Source organism: Coenobita brevimanus, chromosome 47, assembly GCF_032717465.1.
Source record: "Coenobita brevimanus isolate Jiangsu-jjx chromosome 47, ASM3271746v2, whole genome shotgun sequence".
NCBI classification, from domain to species: Eukaryota; Metazoa; Arthropoda; class Malacostraca; order Decapoda; family Coenobitidae; genus Coenobita; species Coenobita brevimanus.
The window spans coordinates 28,059,082-28,080,500 of NC_137000.1; the positions used below are offsets into that span (position 1 = coordinate 28,059,082).

The 21,419-nt window shown below is 43.9% G+C and overlaps 1 protein-coding gene across 1 annotated transcript in view; it reads left to right on the forward strand.

Annotated features, from left to right (window-relative positions):
* The window catches only part of LOC145398956 (LIM domain kinase 1-like), a 102,123-nt gene that overhangs the window by 42,775 nt on the left and 37,929 nt on the right, over positions 1–21,419 (forward strand). Inside the window, exons 10-11 of the mRNA XM_080271690.1 lie at positions 11,174–11,300; positions 14,798–14,933. Of these exons, the coding sequence (XP_080127816.1) occupies positions 11,174–11,300; positions 14,798–14,933 (263 nt within the window). The remainder of the gene's footprint in view (positions 1–11,173; positions 11,301–14,797; positions 14,934–21,419) is intronic.

Consider the following 21,419-nt stretch of genomic DNA (forward strand, 5'->3'; position numbering starts at 1 on the left):
ATGCTAGAATATTCCGTTATGTTAGAATAATGGTACCGTAATTAATAATGCAATGAAAAAAATGCATGGCTGTGAGCATAAAGAAATGCCAGTATCTGGTAACACCAGACAACACGTTGCTGGGAGGCACTTGTTACAGGCTGTGACCAGCATGAAGGCTTGTCGACGCACTGAGGTGAAGCGGGCAGTGAGACCATGTTACAGAAGGGGAATTTGGACCCTAATGCCAGTTGCTTTCTGTACCTCATGGTTGCTGTCCACATCAAAGAGGGTTTGGGCTACATGGTGGTATACTTAACTCGGTTTCGCTTGCAGTGGCGCTCGGTACACTATGTTATTAGGGGCCTCATATATATTGAACAACCATGGGGACATCACACAGCTTTGTCGCATGCCCACACTGTTCATGAACCATTCACTTTGATCCCCATTAACCTTTACACATGCTTCACTACCATCATAAAAACTCTTTACAGTACCTAGCAGCTTACCGTCTACACCATACATGTGCAAAACTTTCCACAATCCCTCTCTGTCTGCTTTGTCTTATGCTTTTTCCAGATCCATGAATGCCATAAACACCTTATGGTCCATCTCACAAGCCTCCTCTGCTATCTGCCTCACTGCAAATACTTGATCCACACATCCTCTGCCACTCCTAAAGGCACCCTGTTCATCACTTACTAGGACTTCTGCTATCTCTCTTACTTTATAATAATTCTTCCATATACCTTCCCTACCACACTCAATAAACTTATGCCACGATAATTCTTGCACTCACTTCGCTCACCCTTATTTTGGTACAGGGGTACAATCACAGACTTTTTCCACTCTGCGGGCACAGTTTCACTCATCCATGCCTTCTTACATATCTCCACCAAGCACTTCATTCCACTCTTTCCACTACACTTAAGCATCTCTGCATACACCTCATCAACCCCTGCTGCTTTCCCATTTTTCAGCCGCTTCACAGCACTCTTCACCTGTGCGAGTGTCACGTCTCCTGGCACTGCATTCCTTCTCTTCACACCCCCAAAACCAGTCATGTTTACAGCCGCTCTGCTCTCTCTATTCGCATTCACCAGGCTTTCATGATATTGTTTCCATCTGGTCCTTACTTCATGTCCTTGGGTTAGTAACCTACCACCTGCATCCTTCACACCATCACATTTCTTTCCAGTTTCACTTCTACATTTCCACACCTCTTTCCAAAATAACTTCCTATTTTCAGAGTAGTTCACATTCATTTTTCTTTTGCAGATCATCATTTACCTCCTTTTTCCTCTTCACTAGTCTCTTTACGTGCTTCTTGCTCCCGATATACTCAGTTCTTATTTCAACTGAACCCCTATCCTGTAACCACTTTAGCCACTTCTTCCTCTTTTCCTCCACTGCTCACTTAACCTCCTCATCCCACAATTCCATACCTTTCTTCTTTGTTGATACTCTCGCCACACCACACACCACTTTAGGATTCCTAACTAACAGTCCCTATGTGCATTCCACAGGCTGTCCAGATCCAATTCATTCCAATTCACTGATTCTAACTCGTCATCTACTTTGGTCCTGTAATCATCTGCCATTTCTTTGAATCTCAGCCTCTCAACTCTCAGTCTTTCTCCCTGACTGCTCTTTTCTCTTCTGATCCACCTCACTCCTCTCAGCTTGATCTTGCTTACCACAATCATATGATCTGACAGACCTCCACATCGTCCTCTCACAGCCCTTGTATCAGCAAGCATTCCCATCATCGACCTCACTATGAGCTCGTAATCAATCAGGCTTCTTTCAACATGATCCCCGTTTCCTCTATACCGTGTATATTTATGTGCATCTTTGTGTTTGAAATACGAATTACAAATGCACAACCTCCTCTCCTGACACATATCCTTTAGTCGATTCCCATTATCATTTTCTCGTGGTACTCCATAACAACCCATTACCGGTATGTCATCCTCAGGTCCAGTGCCTACTCTTCCGTTCATATCCCCCATTATGATCACTTTATAGCTCCTGGGCATTTCTCCCACTACTTCACCCAGCTCATTCCAAAACCTGTCTTTCTCTCTCTCACTCCTGTCCTCACACAGTGCATACGCTACAGTCACTGCTACTTTCACCTTCTCAAACTTGAACTTGACATACATACACCTCGAGCTGACACATTTGTAGTCTCTCATTCCACTCTGCCACACCTCATTCATCAACAAAGCAACTCCTTCCTTACATCTTCCTCTCCCATTCATTCCCGATCTTACACATTTCACACCCTCCCACTCCTCCACTTCGCCACCCTTTCATCTTCATTTCACACAGTGCCATCTCAGCATATCTCGCACTCTTGAACACATTCACCACTTCCACCCTCTTTCTCCCCTCATTCACACCTCTCACATTCCACATGGCCACGCGAGGCTGCCCATTTGATTGGGGCCCTAGGCAGGTATTGGGCTCTCCGAGGCTCTCTGAAACGACTGCCATGATTAAGTGATTTTGAATAGTGGAATCTGGGGGACACTTAACCCTGCCAGAATCCCTGGTTATATAGTTACCACCCAGCATAGTAAATGGTTTCCTGGGTACAGGAAACCATTTGGCTTGTCACTCAGTGTAGAGCTCATATGGCATCACTCTACATTGAGTGAGTGGATGATGGGCACCCCCACCTATATATATATATATATATATATATATACTATATATATATATATATATATACATATATACTATATATATATATATATATATATATACATATATACTATATATATATATATATATATATATATATATATATATATATATATATACTATATATATATATATATATATATATATATATATATATATATATATATATATATATATATATATATATATATATATATATATATATATATATATATATATACTGTATATATATACTGTATATATATATATATATATATATATATATATATATATATATATATATATATATGTATATATATATATATATATATATATATATATATATATATATATATATATATACTGTATGTATATATATATATATATATATATATATATATATATATATATACTGTATATATATATATATATATATATATATATATATATATATATATATATATATATATATACACAATTTTTCCCCTAATGATAAGCATATATCCTTTGTCTAGAATTATATTAACACTTTCACAGTAATTATTATTATTATTATTATTATTAGAGGACCGAGTGGCAAGAGTGAAAGATGAGTTTTGGGCGAGTGTAGAAGCATGTATGGACAAGTTTGAGAGGAGTGAGAGAGTGTTTTTGATTGGAGACAAGAATGGCAAAGTTGGGAATGTATGAGTGGATGGAGTGGTTGGTCAGTGGGGTGTGCCAGCTGAGGTAGATGGGAATGGTAGTGCTTTGTTGGACATCTGTGCTGTTAAGGGGTTAGCAGTAGCTAACACCTACTTTCGGCATAAGATGATCCACAGGTATCCATGGAGAGTTTTGAGGAGGATGGATGGCGAACTTGTTGAACGAAAGGCAATGATAGACCATGTGTGTGTGGATGAGCGAATGAGAAGACAAGTGGTGGATGCAAGAGTGTGGAGAGGGTGGGGGAATGGAATCTCAGACCATCACATAGTGATGGCCAAGGTAAGGCTGCAAAGGAAATGGTTGAAGAGATGAAGGGGAAGACAGGAAGAAACAGCTCCTGTGAGAAGAGTGGAGAAATTGCAAGACAGTGAGAAAATGGCAGGGTATAAGAGCATAGTGGAAGAAAGATTGGGAAGGTATGGGTTAGAGCAGATGGAAGGGGTGGAAGACATATGTAAGATATTCACGGAAGAGATAGGTGCAGCATGTGAGGTGGTTTGTAGAATGAGGAGGAGATCCAGGGGTGTGCAAGGGACAGCATGGTGGAATGATGGGGTGAAATGAACAGTGGAACAAAAGAAGAAGGCATATAGTGAATGGCTAGTGAATAGAGGTAGGAGAGAAGATGAGAGAGAGAAGAGAGAGGTATATGTGAGCAGGAGAAGGGAGGTGAAGAGATTAGTGCAGGAGAGTAAGGAGAAAGTGGATGAAGAGTTTGGGAGGAATCTGAGTGTGAAATGGAGGGAGAGTAAGAAATTGTTTTGGAAGGAGGTAAAGAAGGTAAGGCAGTGTGAAAGGAGAAATAGTAGGGGAGTGAAAGATAGGAATAATAGATTGTTGGTGGGGAAGAGAGAGAAATTGAGGAGATGGAAGGAGCACTTTGAGGATTTGTTGAATGTAGAGAGTGAGAGCAGTGCGGGTATAAATGGTTGGGGAATGGCTGGGAGAAGAAGAGATGAGAGAAGGGAGGAAGAGATCAGTAGGGCAGAAGTAGTGGAAGCAATAAAGAAGATCAAGATGGGAAAGGCCCCAGGAATTGTTGGAGTGTGTGGTGAAATGCTGAGGTATGGGGGTGAGATTGTTGTGGAGTGGATATGGAAGTTGTTTAGATTGGTTTGGGAAGAGGGAAGGGTTCCAGAGGACTGGAAATCAGGTATAATTTTTCCTTTGTACAAAGGAAAAGGGGAAAGAGAAGTATGTGGTAACCATAGGGGTATTTGCCTTCTTATTGTGACTGGAAAAATATATGGTAGAATACTCATTGATAGGGTTAGGCATATGACAAAGGAGCTAGTTGGAGAAGAACAAGGGGGATTTAGGAAGGGAAAGGGGTGTGTAGATCAGATATTTGTTCTAAGATATTTAGTGGAGAAGTATCTAGAGAAGGGAAAGAAAGTGTATGCTGCCTTCATGGACTTGGGGAAAGCTTATGACAGAATAGATAGGCAAGGTATATGGAAGGTATTAAGAATATATGGAGTGGAGGGGAGATTGTTGAGTGCTGTGAAGAGTATGTACAAAGGAGCTAGGACTACGGTGCGAGTGGATGGTGAGCTGAGTGAGTTCTTTGATCTTAGTGTGGGACTGAAACAGGGTTGTGTGGTGTCTCCATGGCTGTTTAATATATACATGGATGGGGTTGTAAAGGAGATGCAAGGTAGGGCAGTGGATGTGGGGGTAGCTTTAATGAATGAGGGTGAGATTTGGAAGATTCCATTGTTGCATGTTGTTGTTGTTGTGAGATTTTCCCACCTGTTAAAACAGAGTGGGAGTGGGCCTGTGGGCCCGCCAGTGAAACAGCGAATAATTATGTGGACTAGCTAGTGCTAGTCTGCACGTTGTGGTGACTAAGAATAGCTCTGACGACATAGTTAAGAATGGCTATGTCGTCGGCGTGGCTCAGGCTCGTGGCAAGGAGGCAATCAGTGTGGCGGTCCTCGAACAACTGGCAATGTATGTGCAGGCGGTAGAGGGCTTCGGTCACATCGTTGAAGTTTTCCTCATTGTACCAATCTTGGTATTCAAAGATCGCATCCACAAAGAGAGACTCAAGGTGGGAGTGAGTCTTCTCAGACAGTGGAGGGAGGCGGGCCAAGACGTGATGATGGCACATGGCGGGGGTGGTGGAGGCAGGCGGTGGAGACACAGGGTGGTCTGTCTCCATCTCGTCAGGTGGTGGTGAAGGCCTGCCTTTCTTCCCCTTCTTTTTCTTGTTCTTCGGCTCGCTGTCAGTAGCAGGTGGTGGAGTCGGGGGCGGGAGGTCCTCTTCTTCCTGGTCGGTGGAGGGGATGGGAGAAGGAGCCTTTTCCTTGGCTACTGACGGCGAGTGGCGGGAAACTTCACTGGGAGCTGGCTGGACAGGCTCGGTGTGCGGTGCAGTGGTGGTGATGGCGGTGGGAGAAGTTGCCCTGTTTAGGGGAGCGTTGAGCTGCAGCCTGATCTGCGGTGTTGTGCGGGGTTTGGGAGGCTGCAGCTTGAGGGCGCGACGCTCCTGACGAGAGGCAGCATGTGTATCGCAGGCAAAGCACTGCGGGATGACAATGTGCAGAAGCCCGTTCTTCTCAAATATCTGTGGGAGAAGAAACAGCATCGCCGCCTTGTCACCGCTGCAAAATGCTCGTTCCGTCGCGATGCACATGGTGACTATTGTGTCAATCTCCCCAGCGCACCGAGGATCCCTGGGCTGACGATTCCGAGCTGAGGGGCGCCGCTGTGCATGAGCAGAGCCCTGCACAGCTGCACCTCCCAGTCCGGTAACGTTAATGGCCTCGGTACCCTTCAGTGCCTGTAGGAGACTGAACACAACAGCCTCTTCCTCGTGTAACGGGCGTTTCCGGCCCCATGAATTGGTTACATCGATCCCCAGGCGGTGCACGAATACATCGGCACTGGTGTCCTGGCGCCGAATGAATCCGTGCCCCACCCTGGCGTTGTACCATTTCACAGTGCCAGAGGTGGTGTGGGCCCGTGGTGGCTGGGAACCTGCTGAGGTAGCCCCCTCGACGGGTTGAAGGCTGGAGCAGGTGGAGAGGACGTAGATGTTGCTGCCATGGCTGCTGCACCGGGACTCCCGGTGTTGCTGTTTGCTGATGATACAGTATTGTTGAGTGAAGATGAATGGGAGTTGCAAGGTTTGGTGAATGATTTTTGGGACAGTGTGTGGGAAGAGGAATCTGAAAGTTTATGTAAACAAGAGTAAAGTTATGATGTTTGAGAGGAATGAAGTCACAGAATGTACAGTGAGGTTGGATGGTGAGGATATGGAGAATGTGAGTGCATTCAAGTACTTGGGTTGTGTGATGAGTAAGGATGGAACTTTGGGGGATGAAGTGCATGAAAAGGTACAGCAGGGAAGGAAGGTTGTTGGTCCACTGAAAGCAGTGATGAGAAATAGGGAGGTGAGTATGGACGTTAAGAAGTCACTGCATGATAGTATTGTGATCCCTACCCTGACGTATGGAGGCGAGGCATGGACCTTGCAAGAGGGGAACAAGTCAAGAGTGAGAGCAGTGGAAATGAGTTACTTGAGAGGAGCACATGGAGTGACATGGAGGGACAGGTTGACGAATGAAGAAGTGGAGGAACTTTGTTGGGTGGATGTAGATGTGGTTGAGAAGATTAGGAGAAGTACACTGAGGTGCTTTGGACATGTGGAGAGAATGGAGAGTGAAAAACTGGCTAAGAGGGTGTATGTAGGTGAGGTGGAGGGAGGGAGAGGGAGGAGAAGACCGAGGATGAGGTGGAGGGATGGAGTTGAGAGGTGTATGAGGGAGGGGGGGAGTGAGTTGGGGGGAGGGTAGTCAAATGGTGGGTGACAGAGCGACTTGGAGGCGTTTTGTCTGCGGCCACCCTTTGCAGGCTTTGGGCATCGGGCTATAGATAGATAGATAGATGGATTATTATTATTATTTTTTATCTCAGCTTTGTCCAGCTTGGGGAGATATTTGAAATGGAGGGGTTTGCCGTAGCCTTTCTGCAATTACTCCTTCACTGCTAGGATTGAATGCAGCCAATTAATAAAACTATGTGCTGTTTATTTTGAATAAAATTAAATTATATGATGATGTGGCACTTGGTAATTTGGGGTTTTTCCTGTACTGTGTGAAATTGTCTGGTAGTACTGGTAACCGAGAAAATCCTTCACCTGGTCTGCTGTTCTTATCATTATTACAGTCAAGTCACCTAAGGCACGGCTAATTAGTTCTGGAACTAGCCCACGCCATAGAAAACTGGATCATACAAATAACTAAACTTATGGGAAAAATGTAATTTGGTTCTGGACGTTCGCTCAGAGTCCCCCTTTTCACCCCACTTTTCCCCGTTTTCCCCCATTTTACACATGCACACAAGCAATCAGTCAATGCATGTATTACACACAAGTTAAACAGTAAACAATAAATAATAAAGGGCTTTAAGGGCATAAAATACTGAATGTACCTAACTCCTACGACAATAGGGCTAAAGTGGAAGGGGTAAGGTTGGGGGTTCCGAGGCAAGAGTCGTGTTTCAAACCTTGTCGCTCCCCTGCGCCATAAGTACAGTAATCACTCTAATATCCGGACGCCCAATAACCGAACATCCCCACTAACCGAACCTTATCGTCCTGGGATCAAACATTCCCAAAATGGTCCGAAAATCCAAAAAAATTGGAAAAAAAACCGATTTTTTGCCGTCCGTAATTTGAACTTGCCGCGCGCGCCGCGTGAGAGCATTGTTTTGGTTCGTCATTCCTCCGACGTCCGATAGAGCGCCGCTGCATCCTCCCCACTTCCCGCCTGTCTCTCACCGCGACTGGACCTGCGCTGTTCGTCATGGCTGCCCACGTGCTCGCTTTTGTGGTGGTGCCGTACTTGCTGCAAGGCCTCCTGCTGCTCTCTGCCCTACTCTTAGTGTGTGTGATGATGGCCCCGCCTCCTGAGAAAAGGAAGAGAGTGGTGTTGACTCTGGAGAAGAAACGGGAGATATTGGAGAAGGTTGATGCGGGTTGGTCTTCCTCTCGCATTCTCCGCGAGTTCAACCTGGCCCGGTCGACTTTGTTTGATATCAAGCGTTCCCGAGACAAGCTCATGCAGTACACGGCTGACTTCTCGTCGAGAAGCAAACGCAACGTGGAGAGGAAGGTTATGTTTACTCCCAAGTATGCAGAGATCGACCGCTCCACGTTGATTTGGTATCGACAGCAACGTGCAGCTGGTGTGATGGTACGTGGAACGGAGCTGAAGGCTGCTGCTGAGAAGTTTGCAAGGCTTCACGACGCCCTAGACTTCAAGGCATCCGAGGGTTGGCTCTTCGCGTTCAAGTTGCGACATGGCCTTACTAACCGTAAAGCACATGGCGAAGCATTGGACGCTAACGAGGATGGAGTGGACGAGTTTCGGCACAAGGTGAAAGGCTTGATCGACAGGGAGGGCCTCACTCTCGGTCAAGTCTATAACGCTGACGAAACTGGCCTATTCTATCGCTCGGTGCCAACGAACACTCTCGCCGATGAGACGGAGAAGCGTGTACCTGGCCGCAAGCTTTCTAAGGAACGGATATCTGCTTTGTGTTGTGCCAATGCTAACGGCATGCACCGGCTTAAGCCCGTTATTGTTGGCCGTGCAAAGCAGCCTCGGTGCCTTCGTGGGGTGATGGATGTCCTTCCTGTCGTATGGTACCATTCTTTGAAAGCATGGTTCACAGCTGTGATTTTCAAAGACTGGTTTCACCATCACTTCGTCAAGGAGGTCATACATTACCAGGCAGACACTGGGAATTCCTCGCGACCAGGTAAAGGCTCTCCTTCTCCTCGACAATGCACCTGCCCACCCGTGCGACAAGGACTTGGTTGCTGAGAATGGCCGTATTAGGTGCATGTTTCTGCCACCTAATACGACTGCTCTCATTCAACCAATGGACCAAGGAGTGATCGTGGCAACAAAGCGCCTGTACCGTCGGAAGTTCCTGGACGAGGTGATGGTGGTTCTCGAGGACGAGGACGAGCGCAGGGAAGGACGTGACACTCGAGGCAAGCGGACTTTGGAAAACCTTCGCCGCTACAACATCAAGTCTGCGCTGTACAACTGGGCTAGTGCATGGAAGGAAGTCCCTGTGAAAACTCTTGAAAATGGTTGGTCTCGTCTGCTTCTCGGAACAGATGTGGAGTACGATTTCCTAGGGTTTGACGTGGATGACTTCCATGCACGGCTACGTACGCACGGCGACGATGTTGATGTGGACGATGTTCGTGAGTGGTTGGACGACGACGAGGGCGATCCTGGGTATCAGACGTTGTCTGATATCGAGATCGCGTCTTCGGTTGCTGGTGTCAGTCCCGAACTTGAAGATTCCCGACGACGAAGGCGATGATGATGCAGACTCCGCCCAGCAGGACACTACTCCAGCCATCCCCAAGCTGAGCGCACTCCGGGAACATCTAGAGTTCGTCCTAGACTACCTGGAACACCCGGACTGCGACAGGGAGATGGGGCCCTTGGGACTCGTGGAGGAAGTGCGTGCTTTCCGGCAGCGCATCATCAATCGCCAGAATCGTCGGTCCTTGCGTCAGTCAACGATTGACAGTTTTTTCAGGCCCGTGACCCCCGCTGTGCCAAGCCCTGGTTCCACTCCGTTGCCTCCCAAGACAGGCCCTCATGCTCCGAGCCACAGCCCAGCACATCAGCTACAGTGGAGTCACCGCTCGACGTGAGTTTGCGGCTGTCTTCAGAGTCTTCTGTAGTCGGTACGCCATCACCACTACCCACCGATGCACCCCTTGGACGCCTGCCAGTGATACTCTCGGGCTCTGACAGTGAATAAACAGCAAGAACTTCTCCACTAGACCACACGGGAATTTTGAGTGTTGTGCAGTGAAAAACGGTGTGTTGTGTTAAGGTTTTCAAGTTGGGAGAAAGACTAAGTAGAAAAGAAATTTAACGTAACTAACCTTCTTTGTTTTGGCTTTGGAAACTTAAAAAAACTTGGGAAAAGTTAATGTGCAACACTTAAATTTAATGGAACATTATTTGGACTAAAGTGAACACTGTGAAAAGAACGGACTTCTGTGTGTTAGTGACTAAGTTCAGTGCAAGACTTCAGGAAGAGTGTAGTGCAAGTGCTCCAGGAAATCGTTCTTACTGTCAGAGTCCGAGAGGAGGCGGTTATTCATCGAGGTGGCCAGGGACTTGCTGTAAGTAGCCAAAATGTTTCATGTTGTACTATTTTCCATACTATATTTACCAGAATGTTTCATATTGTATTTTTTCCCATACTATACTTACCAGAAAGTGTCATACTGTACTTCTTTCCATACTAAACTTACCTCATGCATGTGCAGTAGGAATGTGTTTTTCAGAGTTCGGTTAGGTTCGGTTAGGTTAGGTTCGGTTAGAGTCCATAAGTACCAGAATGTTTATTAATGTATGAACATACTTCTAAACCCACATTTTATGTGTCCATTGCATTTATTTCAGTCATTTATGTGCCTTATTGGTGTGATTTGGGTGTTAAATAGGTGCTATGCATGTCCGGAGGGAGTTGTATAGGTGTTTCTCTGTGTTAGGGTCCGTAAGTACAAGTCCATAAGCTGGGGCCCAATATCCGGACAAAACCAATATCCGAACCTACCGATGGCTCTATTGATCCGGATATTGGAGTGATTACTGTATTTTATGCATGTGATTTGTTTTGTTTGTTTTTTGTTTTTTTGGTTCTGGCACCTTGCTGTGTCATAGAAAACTGTACCATAGAAGTTTGCGCCATAAGTGACTTTACTATTTGCTGCTGTTGCACCTTACCTGTAAAACGTTTACTGCAGGACTGAGGGAACGGCTGTTTAAAAGGCGGGATGAAGGTTATGTGTCTGGGACTCAACGCAGTCGGCAGCTGAGACGAGGAAGGGGTTGCAAAGAAAGAGCATCTTCTCTCCCAAAGTTAAAGGACAAGTTAGTGTTGTACCCTTTTCCGTAATGTTAGCGTTCTAGAAGAATTTAACATTATTTACTACAGTGAGCATGCTGTTGATTATTTCCACATCTTTTGTGTGTGTGTGTGTGTGTGTGTGTGTGTGTGTGTGTGTGTGTGTGCGTGTGTTTGTGTGTGTGTGTGTGTGTGTGTGTGTGTTTTTCCCATCCTTGCTTTTTAAACCTTGCCTCACCTTCGCATCAGGTGGAAATAGAGGTCAGGATGATAATGATTGATGTATCATATGTACATTTGATTTTTTTCACTCCAAGGCGGATTCATGCAAGTATGTTAGAGCCTTTATAAAAAAAACTAATTAACCCTATCAGGTTTCTGGGCCGGGCAGATTATGTCTGTGCTAGAGTCAGCCACTCATGCTGACCAATATCTTCGCGGCCCAATATTTTACTTTGATCACTCTGTGTAAATACACTTTTCATGATAGAATGTTGGTTTTGGTGTCATTTTAAAGCTGAATAGTTGTACTTTATTGCAGTATGTTCAAAAAAGGAGAACAAAGAAAATAAAATGTCAAAATGATGAGTTGAATTTAAGCGAAAAGCAACAATTTTATACCTTGCTGTAGAAAAATATTCAGCAAAAAATAACGAGTAAAGATATGTAAATTTGGTTTAAACCGTGCAAAAATACAATAAATTACCTTTACAGTGATGTATAGATTATGGTAAGTTTTGCATTTCATTGTGCAGTAAAGTGAAAGGAAAGAGATGCACAATTTTATTTTAGTCTCGGCCGCATATTCGCGTTGTGATGTTTTTCTTCGATCGGTCAGCGTAAATACACTTTTTATGATAGGATGCTGGTTGTGGTGTTATTTTGAAGCTGAATAGTTGTACTTTTTCGTAGTATGTTAATAAAAGGAAAACAAAGAAAATAAAAAGTCAAAGTGATGAGTTGAAGTTGGGCAAAAGCCAAAAATTTTATACCTTGCTGTAGAAAAATATTCACCAAGAATAAAGTTATAAATAAACAAAGCCATGAGTCAGACCAGCTGTGCAGTACCGTCACGCATAGAGCAACCATTCCGTGACATCATGCTCGAGCCTCTTTGTTTTGATGCGTAAACGTGATTTGTGGTGAATATTTACAAAAGTTTCTTAAAATGATGATTAAAAGCATCATTGGAATCTCTGAGGTTGGATTTGAAGTGACGATCGAAATAGTCGTCGGAATCTCAAAGGGTTAATGAGCTCTAGTAGTGGCATGCACGAGGAACCTGTATGTGGTGGTTCTGTGCTCCATGGGTGGAGCAGTTGCAGCGTCCATCTGGGAGCCAAATCTCCTCATATTTCCCAGTACCTCTCCATGGAAGGACCCTGGTCTGACCCTATTAAGGCAGTCTCTACCACATGGGGGCACATGATCCATACATAGTGTATATAATGGACTGTACCCATGGGATAGCCCAACAAAAGCAGTTGCATATGTTTGGTTGTTGAGTCTTCTTGACCAGTCAAACCAGGGTTAAGCATCAGCAACAACAACAACTCTATTAGTTGGTTGTTTGTTACCTAATGTTTGTGACATTAGCCACTGCAGACTACCACTGATGTTCATGGTGGTAGTGAGGGAACCTTTTCCACATATCCCCTATGTTAAGGAGAGAAATGCTACAGCTCTGCATTTTGCTTGTAAAAATACAGCGCCACTCATTCATTTCAGTCTTAATCTGCGTACTACTTGTTTGACATATCCATCCAGTTTTTTAGCATGTCAGTGATACATTATTGTGCACTGCCATGTAAGTGAAATCTCAAGTTTTGTTCAAATTTTGATATCTGGGAACTATTTACATCTCTTAGTGACTGGCAGAGACTTTCAGTTCAAGACAGATTTAGAAAAAGTTTAGGCAAAATCTTGAAGTGCCTTTTGAATGCCACCTCATCCATGTGCCAGTTTCTTGTTTAGACTTTTGCTTTGAACACATCACCTGGCTGATGATTGACTAAGTGGTGAGTGTTACCTGCTGGTTAATTAACCCATAAACTTTCTGTCCATCTATCTATTGCCAGACACCATAATCCCATACGGGGTGGCCATTTGACTTTGAGTTATTTGTTTCATGGGGAGGGGCACTAACCCTCCACCAACCCACTTGTTGACACATAGGGAACACGTGTGGTTGGTTATATGGTTACCACCCAGCGTTGTAAATGGTTTCTTGGCTTACAGGAAACCATTTGACTTGTCACTCAATGAAAAGCCACCTGAAAAGGAACAAAAAGCAATAAGAAGTGACAGGAAAGGTGGGAGAAATAGGAAGAGAGGAGGGCAAGCACAGAAGAAGAATGATAAAGGCTAAGGAAGAAGTAGGCAGCACTACATCAAGTGAGTGGGTGATGGTCGCCACCACCTACCACTATGACACCTAAATAGAGGCCATGGCTCTGAATATGACATACAGTACCTTAGCCCCTGACTGCCAGGTGTCAGTTTGAGCAAAAAGAAATCGGTGGCCGGGTGGCACCGGTTGTCAGTGGGAACCGCACTTTTTTAAGTGCCACAGTTTGAAGTGGCCACCACTTTATCTTATCACCAAAAGCTAGAGAGGCACTCCTGCCAGCCGAGCCAACCATACCTCAGCCGTCTCTGACTTTGCCAAGTGTAAGACGATCTTTTCTTAACCATTCTCGTCCGATTCCGTTCTCACTTCAAGTGGACTTTTGCCTCATCTCTAGTACAAGTATCCTTCTTTGGGGTGCCTCCAGATATGGAGAAAAAAGCAGGAGTGTGATTGGGGTTTTTCATTGCCAGAAATTAATATTTTCTCATGTCTGGAGGGAGTGGAGGCACCCATCAATTCTAACCATCCAAGGGATTTTGCACCCTTCTTCCTCCTCATGGAACCATTTGCCAGTTTTCATGTTTCATATACCTAGATCTAAGAATGCTTCATCTTCACCACATGGGAGACATGTGGGCCAGTAAGGCTGAAAACGAAATCTACAGGGATGGGGAGAAGATGTGAGGGCAGTTTTTCAAAATTTAATGTAGAATCGGAGTACTCAGATATTGTCATGTGAGGGCAGTTTTTCAGAATTTAGTTTAGATGTGGAGTACTTGGATATTGTCATGTGAAGGCAGTTTTTCAAAATTTAGTTTAGGTGTGGAGTACTCAGATATTGTCTGTATTAGTACAGTTGTTGACTGAGATGTACCATCTTACCTCCACTGCACTTATGGTGGCTGAAAACACTTGTGGGCTACTTCTGTAAAGTATCTTCACTACCTCCATACAGGAGGGGAAAAAAGTTCTTTCTCTTGGCAAAAACCTATTTGTTTACTTTTTCAACATGTGAAATATGTGCCTCACCAAGTAATATCTTCGGTGAATATTTTTGTGTCTTATGGTAGGGCACAAGGAAAAAGAATTGTATGGAATTGCTGAGCAGCATTGTTGTATGAATATTTATTGTGAGGATATCAGTAACCAACACTGTATTTATATTGTCCCCAGCGAATGTTCCCGGGAATCAGGCTACTATGACCTAAGCAGAACAAAGTCATTCCGTGCTGAGCCAAAGAATCATAGAATATTCCGAGCATCTGATCTCACTCAGGGAGAACTCCTTGGCAAGGGCTTCTTTGGACAGGTGAGGCTATTTAATGAATGTTTATATTCTGTTTTACTGTATGGTTTGTAAGCAGATCTTCTCAGTTCCATCTGGAGAAAATTTGCAATTGGCGAAATACAGTGAAAAAAAAATCTCTACCAGTGCGTGTTTCAGATGATTTGATTTTTCCACCATGTATTCATCAGACTTTGGGAAGATACTTGTGTATCTGTCTGTACAGTATATACGAACTTGTTTTCCTAGAATCTGTAAGTTAAAAATAAGTAAGATGGCATTACTTGATGTTATAGATTGGTTCAGGGTTTTGTCATTGTATGGGAATGTCATGGTTCTAAGTAAATGTTGGTAAGAGTAAAGTGATGGTTCCAGAGAGAGAATTCTCACTGAATAGAGTGACTCATAATAGTGGAAGAGTTTAAGTACTTCATGGCAGTAATAGAAGATATAGGTTAATGTGTAAAGGAGGTGGTGAGTGAATGCTTAAGGAATAAAAGTGGCTGGTGCTATTTAGGCTTTGACATGAAATAGCGGATTGAGTGTGGAGGTTGCAGGAGGATTGTATGAAGATGTCCTAGTGCTCACATTAATGTATGGTTGTTAAACTGTAGTATGGCATGAGCTTGAAAAGTCAAGAGTGAAAATAGAGGAATTGCAATTTTATTGAATGTTTATGGTTTGAGTAGAATGATAAGGATAAGAAATATACTTCATTTATGGCAAGTTTAATGAGGAAGTGTGTTGATAATTGGGTTGAAAAGAATGTGATTAGATGGTATAGTCATGTAGAAGTAATGAGTTAAAGTATGTTAAAGTGCCTCAGCCTGATATGACCCATGAGAAGATTTATTTCTGAGGTGTGGTTGGGGATGATCACTTAACATAATACTGCCCAGGTATAAGCAGTTGGTCTCTCTTGCCTGTGATGTCTGAACTGCGCGGCCTACCCCTGTGCCCCCTGTGCTCCGTATGGGGCAGTAGTGGACTGGATGATTGATGGATGGATGTGAATGTTTTTGTGGCATATTAGATTAGAAATCAAGAAAAGTACTGAAACAAGGATAGTGTTACCAAGAGCGATCATATGTGGCCTATAGTTTACCATTAACAGTTTGCATGTTCTTTCTTAGTTTCTCTTACGCAGACCAGGACATGGAAGTGTAATTTCATGTTACCAATTTTACTGTACAATACTTAGTAGCAATCATTCATATCATGAGAAAGGCATTACATAATTGGACTTCTCTCAGAGGTATAGGTAGTGCAGTATATGATATGTAAAATTTTAACAAGAGGGGTGGTACCGTAATGACTGTAAATTATGCAGTCAGCCAATTACTGCACCACACTTTGTCACACTTTATAGAATGATATATAATGATATTGTTCACATTGATAAGATACTATGCCATTTGCCAGATTCTTTACATTTAACATACACAAACTCATTAGAATAATTTTTCCATTTCTTTTGTTTCATTTCACAAGTTCATAGATGCTGTAGAGTAGAAACTGGTTTGGCATCTCAGCTTGCTGAATTTTTGTACTCAGAATTTAGATGACATATCTTTTGAAGGACAGGAGGAAGGAGTAGTTGCAAGGAGAGAGGAAAGGTTACAAGAGGATGAGAAAAAAGCAGAATATAAGAGGGAAGTGGAGGAGCGATTGGGTAAATATGAGTTGGAGCAGATGGGGACGTGGAAGGTGTATGCAAGATATTCACAAACGAAATATGTGCAGCATGTGATGTGGTATGTGGGGTGAAGAGAAGATGGAAGGGGGTGCAAGGAACAGTATGGTGGAATGAAGAGATGAGACGGGCTGTGGCACAAAAGAAGAAAGCATACAATGAATGGATGAGAAATAGGGGCATGGAAGAAGTTGAGAGGCGGAAGAGAGAGTTATCTGTAGAAAGGAAGAGAGAGGTGAAAAGATTAGTAAGAGAGAATAAGAAGAGTGTGGATGAGGAATTTGGAAGGAACTTGAGTGTAAAGTGGAGGGACTGTAAGAAAATGTTCTGAAAGAGGTAAAGAGAGTAAGACAGGGTGGCAGTGAAGTTAGTAAGGGAGTGAAAGATAAAAATGGTAGATTACTAGTGGAGAAGGGAGAAAAAGTGAGCAGATGGAGAGAACACTTTAAGGAATTGTTGAACATAGAGGATAGAAGGAATGTGAGTAGAAGTGGCTAGGGAATGGCTGGGAGAAGGAGGGAGGTGAGAAGACAGGAAGAAATCAGTAGGATAGAAGTTGTGGAAGCAATGAAGAAAGTCAAATTGGGGAAAACCCCAGGAATTGATGGAGTGTGTGGTGAAATGCGAAGCATGGGGGAAAAAGAATGGTAGAATGGATGTGGAAGATGTGCCAATTGGCCTGGGAGGAAGGTAGAGTCCTGGAGGATTGGAAGTCAGGTATAATTATTCCCTTGTACAAAGGAAAAGGGGAAAAAGAAGTGTGTGGTAATCATAGGGGCATTTGTCGTCTTAGTGTAATAGGAAAAGTGTATTGTAGGATACTTATTGTCAGAGTTAGGGAAATAACAGAGGAATTAGTTGGAGAAGAACAGGGAGGCTTTAGGAAGGGAGGAGGTTGTGTAGATCAGATATTCAGTCATAGATCTTTAGTGGAAGAGTTTCTAGAGAAAGGAAAGAAGTTGTATGTGGCCATCATGAATTTGGAGAAAGCATATGACAGAGTGGATAGACAAGGATTGTGGAAAGTTTTAAGAATATATGGAGTAGATGGGAAGTTGCTGAATGCTGTGAAGAGTATGTATGATGAAAGTATATGACAGGGTGGATAGACTAGGATTATGGAAAGTTTTAAGAATATATGGAGTAGATGAGAAGTTGCTGAATGCTGTGAAGAGTATGTATGATGGTGTTAAGGCTGCAGTGCGTGTGGATGGTGAACTGAGTGAATTTTTCTCTTTGAAGGTTAGGTTGAAAGAGGGATGTGTCATGTCTCCATGGTTGTTCAATCTGTACATGGATGGGGTAATAAAAGAGATACAAGGTAGGGAGGTGGATGTTGGAGTGGCCCTAGTGAGAGAGGGTAGTGTTTGGAAACTCCCTGTTCTGTTGTTTGCAGGTGATACTGTGTTGTTAAGTGTAGACGAAGGGGAGTTGCAAGGCTTGGTGGATGAGTTTGGGAGAGTGTATAAGAAACGGAATCTAAAGGTGAATGTAGGGAAGAGTAAAGTGATGGTCTTTGAGAGCGGTTGTCAGTGAATGTACAGTGAGGTTGAATGGTGAGGAAATGAAAAATGTGAGTACGTTTAAGTACTTGGGGAGTGTGATGAGTAAAGATGGGAGTTTGGAGGTTGAAGTGCTTGAAAGGGTACAGCAGGGAAGAGAGGTTGCTGGTTCTTTGAAAGCAGTGATAAGAAACAGGGAAGTGAGCATGAAAGTGAAAAAGTTACTACATGACAGTATTATGATACCAACTCTAACGTATGGAAGTGAAACTTGGACGTTGCTGGAAGGACACAAGTCAAGAGTGAGAGCAGTGGAAATGAGTTATTTAAGAGGAGCCTGTGGAGTCACATGGAGAGACTGGCTGACAAATGAGGATATAAAGGAGCGTTGTGGTGTGGATGTGGATGTGATAGAAAGTGTTAGGAGGAACACACTGAGGTGGTTTGGCCATGTGGAGAGGATGGAGGGTGAGAAACTGATAAGGAGAGGGTATGTGAGTGAGGTGGAGGGGGGGAGAGGGAGGGGGAGGCCAAGGATGAGATGGAGGGATGGAGTGGAGAGATATATGAGAGAGGGGTGTGAGTTGGGAGCAGGGCAGTGAAATGGTGGGGGATAGGGTGATGTGGAGGCGATTTGTTTGTGGCCACCCCATATGGAATTGAGGCATCTGGCAATAGATAGATAGGTAGATATATCTTTTGAAGCTGTAAGGTTGAAATTGACCTTAACTCTTAACTTGACAGCAACCAACTGCTGGATTTCGCTGGTGTTGTTAAGGGTTTAGAGCGGAAGCTGAAAATGTTCTTTGACATAAGACTGAAGTTATCCATGTGTTGTTTTTGCAGCCATGTAACAGGAGTTTTTAAGCTTCTAGGAAGGATAAGGTTAGAGTTATGAGTTAGAAGTTAAGATACTGAGAATGAGGAATGTTCTGTGAAGGGATGCTGTTTTTGAGGATCTGACTGAAAAGATTAGAATTCCAGTACAGTACCTGTATAAATCCTTTAACCCCATGCCTACTAGAAGGCTCTCCTAAAAGAAGATTTAAATTTTTTAATAGTAAAATGGATAAAATTTAAAAAGGCATCATTGTAGTGAAGAAGTAAAAATGACTTTGAGTTCCCCATGTGAATACAATTCCGTATTATCTTCCCCTCAGTTTAAGCTCTGGTATTGATGTATCAGAGTTGTTATGGAGAAATGCACAAATATTTGGAGCGCTAAAATTGAGGAACTGGATATAATATACAGTATATATATATCGGTAGAGAGGTGGCCTGCAGTCCTGATGGACCCAGGATCGAATCCCGGTTGGGGCAGGGAACAGTTTAAGAATTTGAATTTCCTAAAAGCAGACATTCCTGATCTACCACATGACCCGCCGACATGTTGTAAAAATACCCCCGCTAATACCAGTACACCAGTCCTGTATGAGACAGCCCTAGCATGTATTCAGTATGGATGGTGGGTGTTAGTGCCGAAGTGGTGACATGTGGAGTGTAGGAGGACTAATGGGCCTTGGGATAGGTCACTGCCCCCCAAGAATTAGGCCCTGAAGCCTTTGCCTGGAGTCAGACACGTAAAAAAAATATACAGTAGTCCCTCTAATATCCGAACATCCCCACTAACTGGACATAATCGTCCTGGGATCCAATATTCCCAAAATGGGCCAAAAACCGCAAAAAATTCGAAAAAAATCTTTTTTCCCACGCATAATTTGAAATTGTCGCCTGGCGCCGAACACCTGTTACACCATGGTCCCTTCACCCCTTCCTTCCTCCCCCCTCCTCTGTCAGGGTTGGCAGTTGGTATTTTTCATATACCAAGTGTGGGCCAATTTGGTAATGAAAAATTCGTTTGGTAATGAATCAGAATAATGCATTACCAAATGGATTTTTCACATGTATGAGGATACACTAGTATGCGCCTATATGGGTGCAAGGGACGTCGCATACTAGGAGTTCGCGTACTGTGAATACATAAACTTATAGGAAAAATTACATATGTGCAGCACCCCCCTTCATGGGCAACCCTTGCGATGCCTTTCAGACCTAAATACTGTACTATACAGGGAAACTGTCCAAGACATATTACGTAAGATAAAGTAAACCAACAAGATTATGGCTTTACTAGGTAAATCAACAAGGATATGGCTTAACTAAATCAACAAGAATATAGCTGCTTACCTTTACCCAAGAGGACAACAGGCATGATGGAGGTAAGAAGAGGATCCGAGGTGGGATGAGGCACCTAGCGTGCATCTCCTGCATCACCCACCACACCACCCGACACACCACCTTCCTCACCACTTTCGTCACCAGCACTTTCGACACTTTCACTACCTAATGCACTCACTTCGTTCATAAACCCTTCAAAGTCTATTTCTGACACCTCAGACATCGAATCAGCCTCTTGATCCTCCTCAGGATATGGCTCTTCTGATGTTGAAGGGAGTGATTCCTCACTTTGTTCAAGCCAAAGGAAACGGGTGATGAGTGTTTGCTTCCATCTGTTTACTTCCTCGTTGTGCTTGTTGGTGTAGAAGCGGAAGGTTCTGTCCAGTGAAGACATCACCTTCTCCCACTCAAAACTGAGAGCGTTTGATGTCCTTGAATTCTTCCCTGAATTTATCAAGGACATACAGTACCCCCTGATCTCCATCATGGACAAATCTTCACTCTCCATCGCTGGTGTTACTGGCTTTTCTGCTGCGATCTCGTGCTCTGCATCTGCCTTGTCCACTCGCTGCACAATTTCCTGGGGATCCTGCTCTGCTGCTGCCAAATGTAAACCCCTGATCTCCTCCAGCGAGATGGCTTGAAACCGGACACAGCTTGTGCACTTGTGAGAGTGGCTGCCTCGGCAGCGGCCAGGGACTGAAAGCTGCTACCCAGTGCGATTTCACACAGGTGCGGTACGAGGAGGCGCCAAGCATTGTTAATTGTTGCAGCGGTTATATCTGCCCAAGAGGACAGCAAGAGAGTGATGGCATCCTTGAGGTTGAATGACCGCCAAAAAGCCATAATAGTCTTCCCAGGAGTTGAAGTTGGTTGTGCGGGTGCGTGCGTGGTGAGGATGAAGCGGGTGGAGAGTCTAAACCATCCTTGGCATCCATGACATCACTTCCAGCTGTGTTCAGGTCAAGAATTGCTTGCAGTTCCTCACAGCTGTCCGTCTTGCTGCAGAGGTGATCGTAGAGGCGTTGGTGGTATAGCTGCTTGGTGGTTGCAATCAGCTCCTGGTCTAGCGGTTGGATGAGAGAGGTCTTTCTTGGGGCAGAAAAACGATCTTGCATTCCTTGCTGAAGTCTGCTA